The sequence below is a fragment of the Vigna umbellata genome, chromosome 10 (genome assembly GCF_029865625.1).
Source record: "Vigna umbellata cultivar VRB3 chromosome 10, Vumbellata_1.0, whole genome shotgun sequence".
In the NCBI taxonomy this organism is placed as follows: Eukaryota; Viridiplantae; Streptophyta; class Magnoliopsida; order Fabales; family Fabaceae; genus Vigna; species Vigna umbellata.
Genome location: NC_142174.1, coordinates 3,524,704 through 3,540,571, shown reverse-complemented (window position 1 = coordinate 3,540,571; position 15,868 = coordinate 3,524,704). Strand labels below are relative to the sequence as shown.

The following is a 15,868-nucleotide window of genomic DNA, read 5'->3' as shown; positions in this document are numbered from 1 at the left end:
AACCCAAGAATCCCAAATTAAACCTAGAACAAAACCCTAAAAACCCAATGTCGCCGTTGCGACTCGCGAGACCAAGAAGAAACCAAAGCAAACCCAAAACCCAATTGCTCCGTGACGGTCAGGATTGACAAGAGGAAGGTCGAGTCGGGACGTCGTTTTCGCCGTTGTGGAGTGTCCCCGATGCTGGAAAGTTGCCGAAATTAAGATGGTCGCCATAGAAAGAGGAGCAACCATTGAAGTTTTCTCTGACGTTGGTGGAGGAAGTAACTCTCACCTCTTTCTCCGATCAGGTTGGTGGCAGCGACAATGGTAATGGAGTTAGGATTTATGTATAGAAGGAAAAACTGGTCTGGAAGGTATGGTGGTGTAGGGAGATTTAGAATTTTAAAAAAGATAAATAAAGTAGGGTATTTTTGAAAAAAAAAATTAGTATAAATTTGAATGGTGGAGGGAGCCACTCTCCTTGATTTGTTTTGTGTCCTGTTTTAATTATTGCAGTTGGGGGGTGAACTTTAAGGTTCCATCGCACTGTGAGTTGGTGATATTTTTTTATAATTTTATTGATCCTTACTTAATTCCATTAATATCTTTATTTTTTATCTTTCACTTTTGTCTTGGTTTTTAGAAAGTTGAGAATTATAACACTGTCCGATATTATTTGATTGCGCTTGTAATAACGCTTGATAATTTTCTTATATAAAATATTAGAATTATATTATTTATAGATATATAAAAAAATTTGTTCTCCATAAAATAAATATATAATTAATTAATTAAAGATAATATTTCTTGTTACTAATAATTTGGGGGTCGAAACCCTATCATGTACAACCAAGATTCTACATCCCACATCACCATTTTACTAGTTGTGATTATGAATATAAATAAACTTATAGCATAAGTCACTAGTTTTTTTTTTCTTAAAAGTGATAAATATAAATGTTCTATCAATCAAAATATTTGGATATTACACATGGATTGTGACTGGAACAGTTCAAGATAAATGTCTTCTTAACCCATTCTATAACTAAGTTCAATTTATACAATAATAAGAAACGGTTTCATATTTCTTGGATAAATATGGCAGCCATGCAACTCTAGTATTACAATTTATCAGTGTTTTCTAAACTTTCAAATTGAAAGTGTTAACGAACACTAATGAATTTGGTAGTTGCCATTTGTATTCAAGAAGGAAGAATCGATTTCTGTCATTATTGTATAACTTTTGAACCTTACATGTTTGTTATAGGATGAACGAGGAGGACATTTATCTTGATCTGTTACCGTCACAATCAATATACAATATTCAAATATTTTGAATAATAAAATATTTATGTATTTAATTTTTAAAGAAAAACAAAAAAAAAAGGCCTAGTGACTTGCTATAAATTTGTTTATTTTCTTAATTCCAAGCAGTTGCAAATGTTGTACATTTTCGATTTCAACTGAGTTCATCAGCTATTTCTAGCAGGTAAAACTGGTATGCACTGATGTACTGGTTTCGTCTCATATAGTAGAACCCCTCTCTGACTGTGTTTTGCTGTCAAGAAATAAAACTGAAACGATTTAATATACAGAAATTTATCTATCAACTATCAGATAATTGCATTATTAAATTCATTTCAACCTTAATTTATGATTCCATTTTTTTTTATCAGCGAACCTTATCATTCCATTAAAATGATGTGAATGTGTATGCAAAACAAAACATTAGTTGAAAGATACATTACGATGGAATTGTATGCTGCATTTTCATTACGATGTTTTTTGTGTCCACCTAAAAAATGTTAATGAAGAATATTACACAAGTTTGGTTGCAGAACAATAGACATTTTAATTATATGTGGTTGATGGTTGGTTTAATTAGTAAAACAAAAATATTATTAATTAGGATATAGCAAACATATCTTGAAATTGAAGAACAAACATACATTAGAAATTTAAAAAAAAAAATCATAGACTTACTCGGTATTTAATGAATCATCTAGCTGTTTTTCCAAGTGCTCCCAAATGACATCAGCAGATGTTTCGATGTATTCTCGGATGAATGCCATGACCTCAAGCTGTACGTGAGGTTCGTATTTTTTGGCATAACCAATCACGAATCTTACATCGTCGTCATCCTCAATCATCACAGTACGATAAGAAATCTTTAACTGATCATTTGCTTTCACGGGACAACGGTAACACAAATCAACGGTGTATGATTTTCCATTGGAAGCAATGAACAAATTAAGAATTGTTTGTTTGAGAGCCTTTACTGCCATGAAGTTATTCACTTCAAGATATCGTGAAACTTCGCTCACAAATCGTGATGACAGAAGCTCGTCATTGATGACGCGACCGTTGTAGTGCACAAGAGCTATTATGATTTGAAAACACATTCTCTAACGAAAAAGATACAAAGAACAAAATGTGTATATGCAAGATGTGTTTTCTTGAGAGAAACTATGAATAACGATGAAAAATTCTAAGTGTTTTGATTGTGTTACGTAAAAGTTACATGTATTTATAGTGCATCCAGGCACCAAGTTGTCTAAGAGAGAAAACTTTTCATCAGTATGCGACTTTTGTAGTAGTGTGACTTTTGCTGTCAGAAAATTCAATGGCAATTTTGCATTCCAAGGTCTGCGTTTTGGAGGCTGTCAGACTAAATTTTCTGCCTTCTTGGCATTTGGGATTCCATCCACCGAGACATAATTGCATTAATCCAGTTAAAAAGCAAAACAAGAAATAATATTCCATGAAATTCAAATTATTTACAGCTGTAAAATGTTATTACAAGTTACTGCTAATAGTAAAAATAAAAACTGTAACCTCAACAATGTCTGAATGAGATTGTATTATTGTAATTCTCATTTAAAATAACTAAGCTCAGGATTGGAAGCTTAACATAATATCTGTGATTGAGGCTCTTCACTCTAATACATCTCAGCAGCATTTACTGTGTTGCATAACAGAAGCCTTGATGAATTTGAATCTCACCCTTTTGCATGGCTGCCATTTGTACATACACTCAGATCAGACTCAAATATTATATTTCCATGTGTATTCAAGCAGCATGAATCAGTTTCTGTCATTTCTTCATTCGTTTCAACCTTGCACGTCTGTCTTTATCTGTTCAGCCATTAATTCATTAAGTAATAATATTAAATATGACAGCTGTTAAAGATAATATGCAGTAAAATTAACCTCTGTATAAGTTCGGAGCTACCATAAGTCCCAAGAAGAACCTGTCAATAATAATCACAAAATAAATAGTTTCTAGTTTTTCCTCTGTTATATTTAAGCAAAATTTATTCATTTTATTTGTTATTTTAAAGTTTTCAAATAACAGACAAACAATATAAAGTGATAAATGTAATTGTAGAATGATATTCTCTTTTTTCTCTGTGGTTGCTTGAGGATTTCCTTTGGTGCATCACAGCTGTAACTGGAATAGTTTTCGAAACAATAATTCTTTGAAACCAGAAAATGACAAATTTTCTTTTTAATTATTTCCTGAAAAAGGCAGAAAATGCATCTCAGACAGCCATGCATTGGTCTTTTGCATGCCAATTTTGTTTTGACAGATCAGAAGAAGACAGAGAACAGTGTTCAGAGGTTAAAATTCTCTTAAATGATGTTTAAGTAAAATTAGTGTGAAAATTTACATTCTAACATTAACTTATATATGAGGGCTCACATTGTTAGGTATGAATTGAATTAATTATTGGATTATTAGTGTACTAAATATATTGGTTAAACTGAATCACATTATATCATAATTTCAAGTCCTATATATTCTAATTTATGGTTATATGCATTGGTGAGATTCAATGTTCATTTTAATCTATACATCACATTTTTTTTATATTCAATAATGCACTGTGTTGTTAACTATGTATACAGTCACATGTTTTAAATAAATATCATGATGAATTAACTCTAATTATGTAATATTTTTATAACCAATTGGGGCAAAACATGTTACTAATGGTTTGTAATTTCAATTTTGTAAATCATATCACTGAAAGAATTGTCTTTAACCTTTTAGATTAAGATTTTATCCTTTCATAATAATATGGTTTCGAACTACAACTACAATTCATTAGTTACATGCTTGGACCCAATTGATTGTAAAAATTTACATTCAAATCAACAATGATATTTAAGCAAATGCATGTAACAATATATATGATCCTAAATCATAATTTGGCTAACAACAACAAAATGCAGAAATCAATATGAAAAAAAAATTGTTAAACTGATTAAAATGGATATCATCAAATCTCACCAATATTTATAGACATGAGTCAGAATGGGTTCCAACAACAACTAAACACAAAATAAAGATATATATTTTCAAATTAACCAAAACATGTGCATGTAAATTAATATGCTAATTAAACAAAGCAATTTTTTCGTTCACAATAAAGAACAAGATGAGTAGTAGTATAAGAGTCTATGCAAAAAAACAATTTTGAGAAATACTATCTGGATAATGCCATTAATGTTGCTGTCTCCTCCACAATGATGTTTCTCTTCTTACTTGTCTGCAAAATGGCATGGTTTAGAAGATGGACTAATATGAAATATTATTTCTAAATAAAATATTTTTATCGCTTTAACAAAATTTTCTTGTTATATAAACATCTAGAATGTCTGATAATTTAGTGCTTCATTTCTGAGATAAATTAGCTATTTTACTTTCTTTCTTTTTATGATTTGTATAAAATAAACATTTTCTTAAAGAAGTTACCTGTACACCTAAAAAGAAGTTGTTAAAAATAAACAAAATGTTTAATATTAAAAGAAAGCACAAACTTTAAGCTGCTATTATATATAAAATAGTTGTCCACAATATATACAGGGCAAGTACATAGAGCAGATATCATATACTTTAAAGCATGTTTTTTAACAGACATGGGTGTAATTTTTTTTTTTATGTTTATAAACTGAACAAAATAGTTTATACCGTTTCTTTAATTATCTTAAAATAAATAAGAATAATTAGTTATTAAGAAAAAAAAATTAAAACTGAAACAAATTGATATTATTTAAAAAAAATTGAAATACACTCGTTTAAAACAAAATTTTCCCAATAATTTAACATAAAATATAAAAAGCTATATTAGTGGAGAACTTACTAACCTCAGACATGGCTACCGGAGCAACAAAACTACGATGATGTGAAAGAAAGAATCCCCGAGAGACAAGAATCCCGATAGACGCTGATGTTGTGAGTTTTGAGCGTTTTAGATTACATTTATATAGCACTTAGTCAGTCACGTGACGGTACAAGTTGCTTATTATTTAATTATTTTTATTAAATAATATTATTAAGTGAATTACTTGAAATTAAAAACAGAAATAATAATTCTTTAGAATATAGATATATTTATGAACAGTTTTAAAAATTTAGTATAAAATAAATAAAAATTACTCAGTAGAAAAACTTATCAATTTAGTCAAATAAATTTTTTATACTAAAGTGAATGTTCATTAATATAATATGCAATATAATGATAGAAAATAAATAATTAATTTATTATATATTTATTTCTATTAAACAGGGATAAGCCTGTTATATTTTATAATCATTCAAACTAAATATAAAGTATGAAATTTACAATTAAATTTATATATATATATATATATATATATATATATATTAAGCTTTTATATATGTATGTTTTTTATATTAACTTAATAATATTTTTGTTTTTTTTACAGGAAGTCATTCAAAATTATTATTATTCTTCATTTGAGAGAAGTTCCTAAGAATGTAAAAGTGTAACGGAACAAAATATTAAACGCCCATATCTTAACAAAATCAATAAAGAAAAGTATTTCAGTTGTTTGAGCAGAAGATTTAAAATATTTTAGTGTTAAATGAATTGAGTAGTTAAACCATTAAAATTTAAATTATATATTTTTTATTTTGACACAACAAAATATCAAATCACATTTTATAATTAATTTTCAAAGATTTTTTATTTTAATTATTGATATTGTTCAATTTTGTTCATCTCATATAACTAAATAAAATTTCATTCCACAACTGAATAAAAATGTTTTCTGAAAATAAATATCTTTTATTTTTATTTTTTTCAATCTGGCACCTTTTATATACTGATATTAATTACATTTTTTTATGTGAATTATAACAATTGAATTTTGAATAATAAATTTTGGAAGTTTACTTTATTTTCTTCCTATAATAAAAGTACTACCGTCTATTTGGATGGTTTAATTTGTTGGCATAACATTCTAAATTATTTCAAGATCTATAGAGCTTTAAAAATATATGTTATAAAATTAGTATGAATTGATATAGATAATATATATACATATATGTATATTAGTTAAAATATATAATATTTTTACAAAAGAACCTAGAAAATAGAGTATTAGAGTATATAGATGTATTAAAATAATGAGATCGAGTATTTTATTATAAAATAATCTTATAATATAAATAGAATTTTCTAAAACTTGTTCATTGTCTAAAATACTTCCATCTCTCTAAAACACTATTTTCTTTGCTTTCTCTTACTTCTCTCTAACCTTTCTCACTCTCGGATCATATGTTCGACAATCAAGAAGTGTCTAGGCGATCATTTCGTGATTTGAGTCGGTAAATTTCGTTCCCCTTTACTTAGTGACTTCTTGGCTCTTGATCATGCAAGTAATTTCTCTTTGCATGTATTAAGTAGTCTTTTCCTTCAATTCTTGATTTCATTTAGGTTCTAAGGTTGGTTTCCTATCACCAATCGGTGATTTGTAGTTTTTCTAAAGTCTCCTTTCAGTGCATGCATTGATCGGGGTTTTCTAAAGCTGTGCAGAATTTCACTGAGGTAAGGGAAGCTAGCATTTTTTTAGTTAGTGAATACTTGTTTATGTTTGGTAGTTTAGGACTTTTGAATTGATTGAGCTGAATTCATGATGTTAGGATATATGAAAATATGCAAATTGACTGTTGAGTGTGAAATTGATGAATTGTGATGACTGAATTGGATGATGTTTGATATGTTATTGGTTATATGAAATGTGAGAAATTTGTTATAATGTTGATAAGTTGTGAATAGAATCATATTGTCATGGTTTAAGGTTAGTTTTGATGAAGTGTAGTGAAAATAAGAATTTGGGGTTAGATACTCATTTGGTATGTTGTGATAGTTTTTGTAAGTCAAATAGGACTGGTTTGGGTTCATAAGTTGCTTAAAATTGTGTCAAAAGCGGTAGAATGTGATTTGGGTTCATAAGTTGATGATTGATAGGTTTTGAAGAGTGATTTGGCTAGTAAACACTTTAGAATGAGGTTAGAAAGGTTTAGACACACTTAGTTAAGTTTAGTTAAGTATATAACACAATCTAGGAGGATTAGAAGTTGGGAAAAATTGTTAGAATTGGTAAATTTTAGTATGAGTTGGGTAATTCTGCAGTTTGGTGCTGCAGAATTACGCAGACTCGTTGAGCGAGAGTAATCGCTCAACGAGTGATGGCAGAGTCTGGCACACTGTCCTAGTATTCGCACAACGAGCGGAGTCGCTGAGTGAGAGGGTGAGGTTTGGGAGCACTGTGAGTTTTATTCACTTAGCGAGATGGGTTGTTGAGCAAGTGTTTGGAGGGCCTGGACCACTGTCTCGGGTCTCGACCAGCACATGGGGTCGCTGAGCGAGTAAGTTAAGGTTCTGGACCACTATCGAGATGATTCGCCTAGCGAGTTGAGTCGTTGAGCGAGAGGTCAAGGTTTGGGAGCATTGGAACTCAACGAGGGGTCCGCTGAGCGAGTGGTTTAGAGTCTAGGGGTACTATTTGGGGGATTCGTGTAGCGAGCAGGGTCGCTGAGCGAGAACACTTTGGGGTCGTGATAATGGCATATTTTACCATGATTTCAGTGTCGAATTGAGAGAAAATATCAACTCTTAGCTTTTTGTCTTGTAAATCCTAGTTTTCTTTTAGTTTCTTAAGTGCTTGCATCTTAAACTTTAATGATTCAATTTCATCACTAATTCCCATTGTTTAGTATGTTTTGGTCATTTACATCCAAGCTTGTATGCCAAACTGAAGAACTGAAGAACCATATAAGCAAGAATGAAGGTAAAAGAAGAAGTTTTGAGAGCAAAGATAAATGCTGAAGCTGAGGTGTGGCTGGCTTGCAGCTGAGCCCCATTTGTCCAGACTTGCTGTAGCTGAGGCTAGCTATCTGGAATGTTGTTGTTGGTGTGCAGCTGAGCGCCAGCTCTTTGGAATGCTACCGCTGGGGTGTAGCTGGCGTGCCGTGACGTTGATGTGACAAATTTGGTCTATTTAGGGCTGAAACACAAGGGGATCTACATCTTTTGCTGCCTAAACACAATTTCTCTCATTTGGAGCTCTTGGAGGCGAGCTAGGAACAGTGGGAACATTCCTTCTTCACCCTTGGGTCTTCTTCCTTTTTCCATTTCCACCATTGTTGTAAGTTTGAGCTCTCCATTCATGGAGAGATAGTTTCATTGTTGTTGGGGGATTGATGTAGCCACTAAACTCTTATGTAAACTACTGTGTTTTGAATGAATATATGTCTCTTTCATTGATTGTTAGTGTTTAATTCCTTCTCTTAATGCTTGTTGTGAAATTGCTACCCATGACATGATTTTAGGGTTTGCTTGATATTGGGAAATGTTGGGTAAATCTGGACTTGGATTAAACACCTAAAGGAAATAATATCTAGGGATAGAACTAGGACCTTTGGTTGTCTTAAATTTCAATTCTTAATGCGGAAATAATTGTTAGGTTTTCCGAGGGATTGGAGCCTAATGAGGAAGTCTAGGCTCTCTCTACCAAGGGATTGGGTTTAAGTAAATTAATAGATTAACATTGGCATATTAATGAAGAGGAAGTGAGTTACCATATATAAGAGTGAAGTAGGTCAAATCATAAACCCAACAATATCATTCCATATCATTTCTAATCTTTCCATTTCCAAGTGTTTTAGTATCTAAGATCACTTTTATCATTTATGTTTCATGTTTACTTTAATTGCACTAAAACCCAAATTATGGAAGCATTCTTTAGTCTAAAGTAGTTAGAAATTATACGATTGTTTGGTGACACGAGTCTCTTGGGAAACGATATCCGGTCTTACCGGTTTTATTACTTGAACGATTCAGTACACTTGCCGAAGTCTCAACAGGTCGCTCAAAGGGGGTTCGCTGAGTGACTGGTCCAATTGTGATGTACTCTTTTCTTATTAGTTTGTGATTGGTTTGAGAAATGTAGTAATTCGATTGTAAATGTATGCATGATTAAGTTGGTTCCAAATGATTTCACGGTTGGTAATATGGGTTCTACAGGAGAATTCCTTCGATATTTTAAGTGTTTTAGAATGAATACAGGAGCTTAGTATTGGGAGTTATCCTAACACTCTAATGATCTTTCATTCTCACATAGAGAAGATTGATACATGTGGTGAGAGTAGTAGGAGATCCTAGTGTATGCACTACCTGGAGGCCTATTGTGCGATAACGGACTAACCTTGTGTGTTTGGTAGGGTGAAATCCATTGGCAATGGCTTTGCAAAGCAGTAGAGGCCACCACAAGTAGACAACCCGCCATAGTTTACTATTCATTCTAAGTTCGGACGGTCGATTAGGTATTTGTATATTAAGATGGTTGGATTGAGATCGATATGATTAATTCTTGTATGATTTACTTTAAATAATCTATAACTTGTTTTGAAATCTAGCTTACCTTTTTGTTTTTGTACTTGTGCTTGTATGTGTGGCTATTTTTTTCTTTGGTTGGCTATGATCATTCTGTAAGTGTGAGCAGAGGGGAATGAGCTGTCAGTGGAGTAGGCTCTTGGTGTGAACGCAGTTTAGTTAGTTTTAGATTATCCTTGTACATAGTTTTGCTAACCACTTGTATATAAAGTTTAAAACTATAGTTGTTTTTGGATGACTGTAAGATTATCCTTTATCTTTTGATCCATAACTATTTTATCATATCATATATGTGATGACTTTTTTATATAGTTTTATACTATATTTTGGGATGTTACTGTAATAACTGTGAGAACATTTATTTACAAGTTTTCCAAATTTTTTCATTTGTTTTAAAATAGTAGAAATAACAATATAATGTAATAAAAAAATAGAAAATAAATAAAATAGTATTACGCAACAAATTAAGTATAAAGTTTACAAATTATTAATTTCTATATCGAAAAAGATAAATATTATTTTAATAAACTATTAGGGGAGGGGTATAACGCTCCAAGTTTGGGAATCACTTAAAGTAATGAATATTAAAGAAATTTATTAAGTACGTAATTAAAGTTTTATTTTCCATATAAATATTATAATTTTAAATATTAATTATTCAAAATCCCACGCGAAAATATATAGTTTAATACAAATTCCTAATCTTTTGCAAAGTAAATAAAACTTTGGTTTAATCATTTTAAAGGTCTCTATTTATGTAGAATTATCTCAAATAGGTCATCGTATTTCTTTTTATCTCAATTAGGTTCTTATTTATGTAAAATTGATCAATTGGAACCTTGTCGTTAATTTCAGTGGATGGTGTTAAATTTACTATGTCATGGCATGTTGACCAAACAATTAATTCTGATGTGGCACACTAAGATCACATTAGGTGGAATTTAATTATGCATTAGGTGAAATTTAATTATAAAAGACGCAATAAAGCATTGTTTTCTTCCTTAGGTGTCCTCTTTCTATTAGGGTTTTCGAAATTGCAGTGATTTTGAGCATGGTGCCAACTTTCATCTAAGCAGTGGAGAGGGTCCCACTGCTTTCGAACACAAACATAGAGACCTTTTATTTGTTTATTGACAACAATCAATGATGTTTCAACCATGAGTCAAAGCCCAAAAGAGTTGATTTCCCATTGTAGCGGTGCTTCCCAAAGGTGAGACCTTTATGTTTCCCTCAAGGATTGGGAGGTGGAAGAAGAGGGAGAGGGCAGTGGTGGTGGATGGGAAGAAGACATAGAGGGAGGCGTTCAATTCGGCGACAACGTCAAAGGCATAGTCTCTCCTCCAACTGCATCAGTGACCTCAACCTTGGATTCTTCATTATTTTGATTTTTGACATATTCCTTGATCTCAGACAACACATCGTTTTGTGTCTTTGTGATTTGGGTAGGATCTGATCCATTAGTAACTTCTTCATTTTTAATATTAGATGATTTTCCATTTCTCGAGTCTACATCAGCTCTGCCTCCAGCTTTGGCATTTGCTGGAAGTTTTATTCTACCATGGAAGCGATTACCGAGGGAGCTCTCATTCAGAGGTAACTAAAGTGAGTCCTTTCGAGAGAAGGATCGATGACTTTGTTCCTCACCATGACCCTCAAGGGCATAATCATGACTGACAACAGATTATAAACCATTGACCTTTCTCCCCTTGGATAAGTGATGTCGAAGATATGAGACCTCAACATTTTCAAGACTACCATATCTGCGATGAGTCCTTCTGTCTAAATGGGTCAAAGCCTTCCTGTGCTGCTTCTAGAGATACGGTTCCTGCATGTGATCATATGACTCAACCTTGAGGCATACAAAAGCTTTCCCGATCAATATCAGCTGCTAAACAATATTCACCAGAATGCCCTAAATCATATTCGTTCAAAGAGTCTAAGTTCTTTTCATTTGGACCTCTTGCTTTACCAAATTCATCTTCCCCATGATAGTAATCAGAATTCCTAAGTTCAATGGCTGCAAACGATTCTCGGAGAAACTCATTATTATCCTTGTCACTATGGAAATTGAGGGCTACGAGTGTGTGGGTGACAGAGAGAGAATGGAAGGCTTGCTGGAAGGAACAGAGGAAGCGGAGAAATTCATCCCTTTCTACCCCTCAAAAGAGAAAAATGCGTCACTTGAATCTCAGTCTCTTATACCATCATGGATGAAGAGATTAATCTCTTCCACCGCCTCTTAAAGACAAAGAGATCTATTTTTCTACCCCTTGTAAGAGGAAATGTGACTATCTTTCTACCTTTCAAAAGAAGAAAGGTACAATCCTAAATTAACAAAGTATAACCAGAAGACATACTCAAAATATAACCACCACACCACATGGTTAATTAAACACCATAACTCGCTCACTGAGATAAACACGGATCACGGAAAGCCGTAACAAAGTCACATGTTTTAAATAAATATCATGATGGATTAATTCTAATTCTGTAATATTTTTAAAATCAATTGAATCCATGTGACTAATGGTTTGTAATAATTTCAATTTTATAAATCATATTATGAAAGAATTATATTTTAACATTTTAGATTAAGATTTTATTCTTTCACAATATGGTTTTGAAAACTACAACTACAATTCATTAGTTACATATCTAGATTCAATTGACTATAAAAATTTACATGAAAAAACTCAAAACAACCATGATATTTAACCAAATGCATGTAACAATATATATAATCATAAGTAACCAAATTAGGTATTTAACTAAACTGCTATATAAATAATATTTAGTGCTTAGTAATTTATGTAAAATAATAATTCGTTTTAAAAACTGGGTAATAGGAGAGTTTATTATAATTATTGTTAGTTAATTAATAAATACTAATATTATATATTTATTGATATTAAATAGAGATAAGCCTGTTATATTTATTAATCATTCAACCTAAATATAAAAGTACGACTTTTACCATTAAAAAAATATTTCTTTTTAACCTTTTATATATGTATTTTTTTATATTAACTTGATGATATTTTTGTTTCTGTTATGGGATGTCATTTATGATTTTTTTTTTCATTTAGGAGAAATTAAAAGAATGTAGAAATGTAACATATGCAAACAAAATATTAACACCCACATATCTTAACATAATCAACATATTAAACTATTTAAGTTGTATGAGGAGAAGATTTACAATATTTGAATGTTAAATGAATTGTGTGGTTAGAGTTAAATTATATTTTATTAATTTTGAGACAATAAAAAATCAAATCACATTATTTGTTAATTAATTTTTAAGGATTTTTTATTTTAATTATTGATATTGTTGAATTTCGTTCATCTCATATAACAAATTAAAATCACATTCCACAATTGAATAAAAATTTCTTGTAAAAAACATAATCACATCATTACGTTATGTCGTAGTATAATGGTTTTGTAGAAGGTTTCAATCTAATAAATTAGTTGTGAGAATATTTATTAAAAAATTTCCAAATTTATTCGTTTGTTTTAAAATAGTAGAAACAATAATATAATTGAAGAGAAAAATAGAAAATAAATAAAATATATAAATTAGTTAAAAACATATAATATTTTTACAAATATAATCACATCATTACATTATATCGTAATATAGTGGTTTTGTTAAAGGTTGCAATTTAATAAATTAGTTGTGAGTACATTTATTAATAATTTTTGCAAATTTATTTGTTTGTTTCAAAATAGTAGAAATAATAATATAACATAATCGAAGAGAAAAAATAGAAAATAAATTAGAGTTACATTGTCCACCAACTTTTTAGACACAATCTTATTTCAATACTAGCCCATTTGTGTGTCTATCAATTGTTTGTCTAGTTCCATGTTTACTTTTATCACTTTATGGAGTAAAAAACTATAACTATCAGTGTTATGTGAAGAAAAGAAAAAAAAAGTGAAAAAAAAAATATACGTATTTATCTAGAGCTCAATTGATTATAAAACAAACTAGTTATTATAGTATGTCAAATTGGCTAAATCCTTTCAACTAAAGCCCGCACAAGCACAATGGATGATCCTCATTTAATTAAATTAAAGGTTCTCATCATCATTTCTATAATTATCTTACAGTATTTTATTAATGATAAATTTAATATACATTAATCATTGGATGCTTTCAATTAAATAGTCTACCATTATCTTTTTGAAAATATATATAATACGAGGTTAAGAAAATATATATCATACTGGGTTAATTAACCCAACTGCTGCAAAACAATATGTGGTGTTACTGCAGCCTCATCGTTTTGCATCACAGAATTAATTACAGAGCTGATCGTTTTACCTAATACAGTGATGCATGTCAGATGAAAGACATGCATTGGTTTTGATTAATGAAAACATCGTAGACAGTGACGGTAACAGAATCTCAAGGCAGAGGGTATTAATGCAAACGAAAAGAAAAAAGTTGACGAAAAGTGTGCCCAGTGTAATTCTCTTCCATCTGACAGATACTGTTTGGCTTTTTATTATCAGAAAATTTTTCGATTTCTGAAGAAATTTCATCTAGCCAGCTATTTAAAAGGTGACAGACTCATACCCTTTTGCATGGCTGCCATTTGTACACACATTCAGATCAAGCTCAAATATTATATTTCCATGTGTATTGAAGCAGCATGAATACAGTTTCTGCCATTTCTGCATTTGTTTGAACCTTGCATGTCTGTGTATAAGTTGGGAGATACCAAAAAACAGCTATGTATTTGTCTCATTAGCTATATGGGTTTAATAAATTTTGTTGAGATTACCAATGCTCCATTTATATTTTGCAGGTCAACTTCTTGAAAACAGTTTCAGTAAGTTTTGAAGAGGTGAAGCTGAAGAAGAACCTGTCAATAATAATCACAAAATAAACAGTTTTTAGTTTCTTCTTTGTTATTTGTTAGGAAAATTTATTTATTTTATTTGTTAAATGATTTTTTTTATTTTTATTTCCGTGGTAAAAGCTTTCTTTGTTTTGCCTCGAAGATTTTCTTTGATACATCACAGTCGTGACTGGAATCATTTCCAAAACAAGAATTCTCTGAAACCAGAAAATGACAACTTTTCTTTTTAATTATTTCCTGAAGAAGTCAGAGAATGCATCTCAGACAGCCATGCATTGGTCTTTTGCATGCCAATTTTGTTTTGTCAGATCAGAAGAAGACAGAGAACAGTGTTCAGAGGTTAAAATGCTCTTAAATGATGTTTAAGTAAAATTAGTGTGAAAATTTACATTCTAACATTAACTTATATATGAGGGCTCACATTATTAGGTATGAATTGAATTAATTATTGGATTATTAGTGTACTAAAGTACATTCATATATTAGTTAAATTGAGATCACATTATATCATAATTTCAAGTCTTATTGTTCTTGAAACCTATTCGAATTCATGGTTATATGCATTGGTGAGATTCAATGTTCATTTTAATCTATATATCACATTTTTTCTGTATTTATCAGTGTATTATGTTGTTAATCATGTATAAAGTCACATGTTTTAAATAAATATCATAATGGACTAATTGTAATAATGTAATATTTTTATAATCAATTGAATCCAAACATGTGACTAATAGATAACTGATGATTTTTTGGAGTATTAACATAATTAAGATATCAAAATTTAAAATAATGTTTAACATAAACTTATTGTAATATTTAAGAAATTAATAAGAATATGATAATATGACATAAAATTTAAAATTTTAAATGATAAAAAACTTTTGATTTGAAAATTTAAAATATAAATAAAAACTATTAAATATGGATCTGATTATAAGATAATTAAACAAGAATGTAGTATAAATAATGTAATACAATTAGACTCACATAAAATTGAATAACACTGCTAATATGAGTTTTATTTTAGAGACAATATTATTGCAAATGTTTATATTTATTTATATTTTCGATAATTATATGTTCGATAATTATAACAATTAATGCGTGGACGAAATTGTTTCAGAAATCAGAAAATATTTTTGAAAATAAAAAGCCAAAAGGTATCTGTCAGATGGAAGAGAATTACACTGGGCACACTTTTCGTCAACTTTTTTCTTTTCGTTTGCATTAATACCCTCTGCCATGGCATTCTGTTACCGTCACTGTCTACGATGTTTTTATTAATGAAAACCAATGCATGTCTTT

At 30.3% G+C, this 15,868-nt stretch overlaps 1 protein-coding gene across 1 annotated transcript; it reads right to left on the bottom strand.

Moving 5' to 3' along the window:
• Nucleotides 1-738: 738 nt before the first annotated feature.
• On the bottom strand, nt 739-2,493 carry LOC148191664 (uncharacterized). The gene is made up of 2 exons (XM_088100298.1): nt 1,966-2,493; nt 739-1,540 (listed from the first exon to the last, which is right to left on the bottom strand). Exons 1-2 carry the CDS (start codon nt 2,382-2,384, stop codon nt 1,507-1,509), a joined length of 453 nt encoding a protein of 150 aa, XP_087956424.1. The 5' UTR covers nt 2,385-2,493; the 3' UTR covers nt 739-1,506.
• Between the last annotated feature and the right edge of the window lie 13,375 nt (nt 2,494-15,868).

Excerpts from the sequence above, each read along its gene's own strand:
- LOC148191664 (XM_088100298.1), bottom strand. The coding sequence starts at position 2,384 with ATGTGTTTTCAAATCATAATAGCTCTTGTGCACTACAACGGTCGCGTC. Across the intron at positions 1,541-1,965 it reads GATGATTCATTAAATACCGA|CAAAACACAGTCAGAGAGGG; the intron begins GTAAGTCTATGA and ends ATTTCTTGACAG.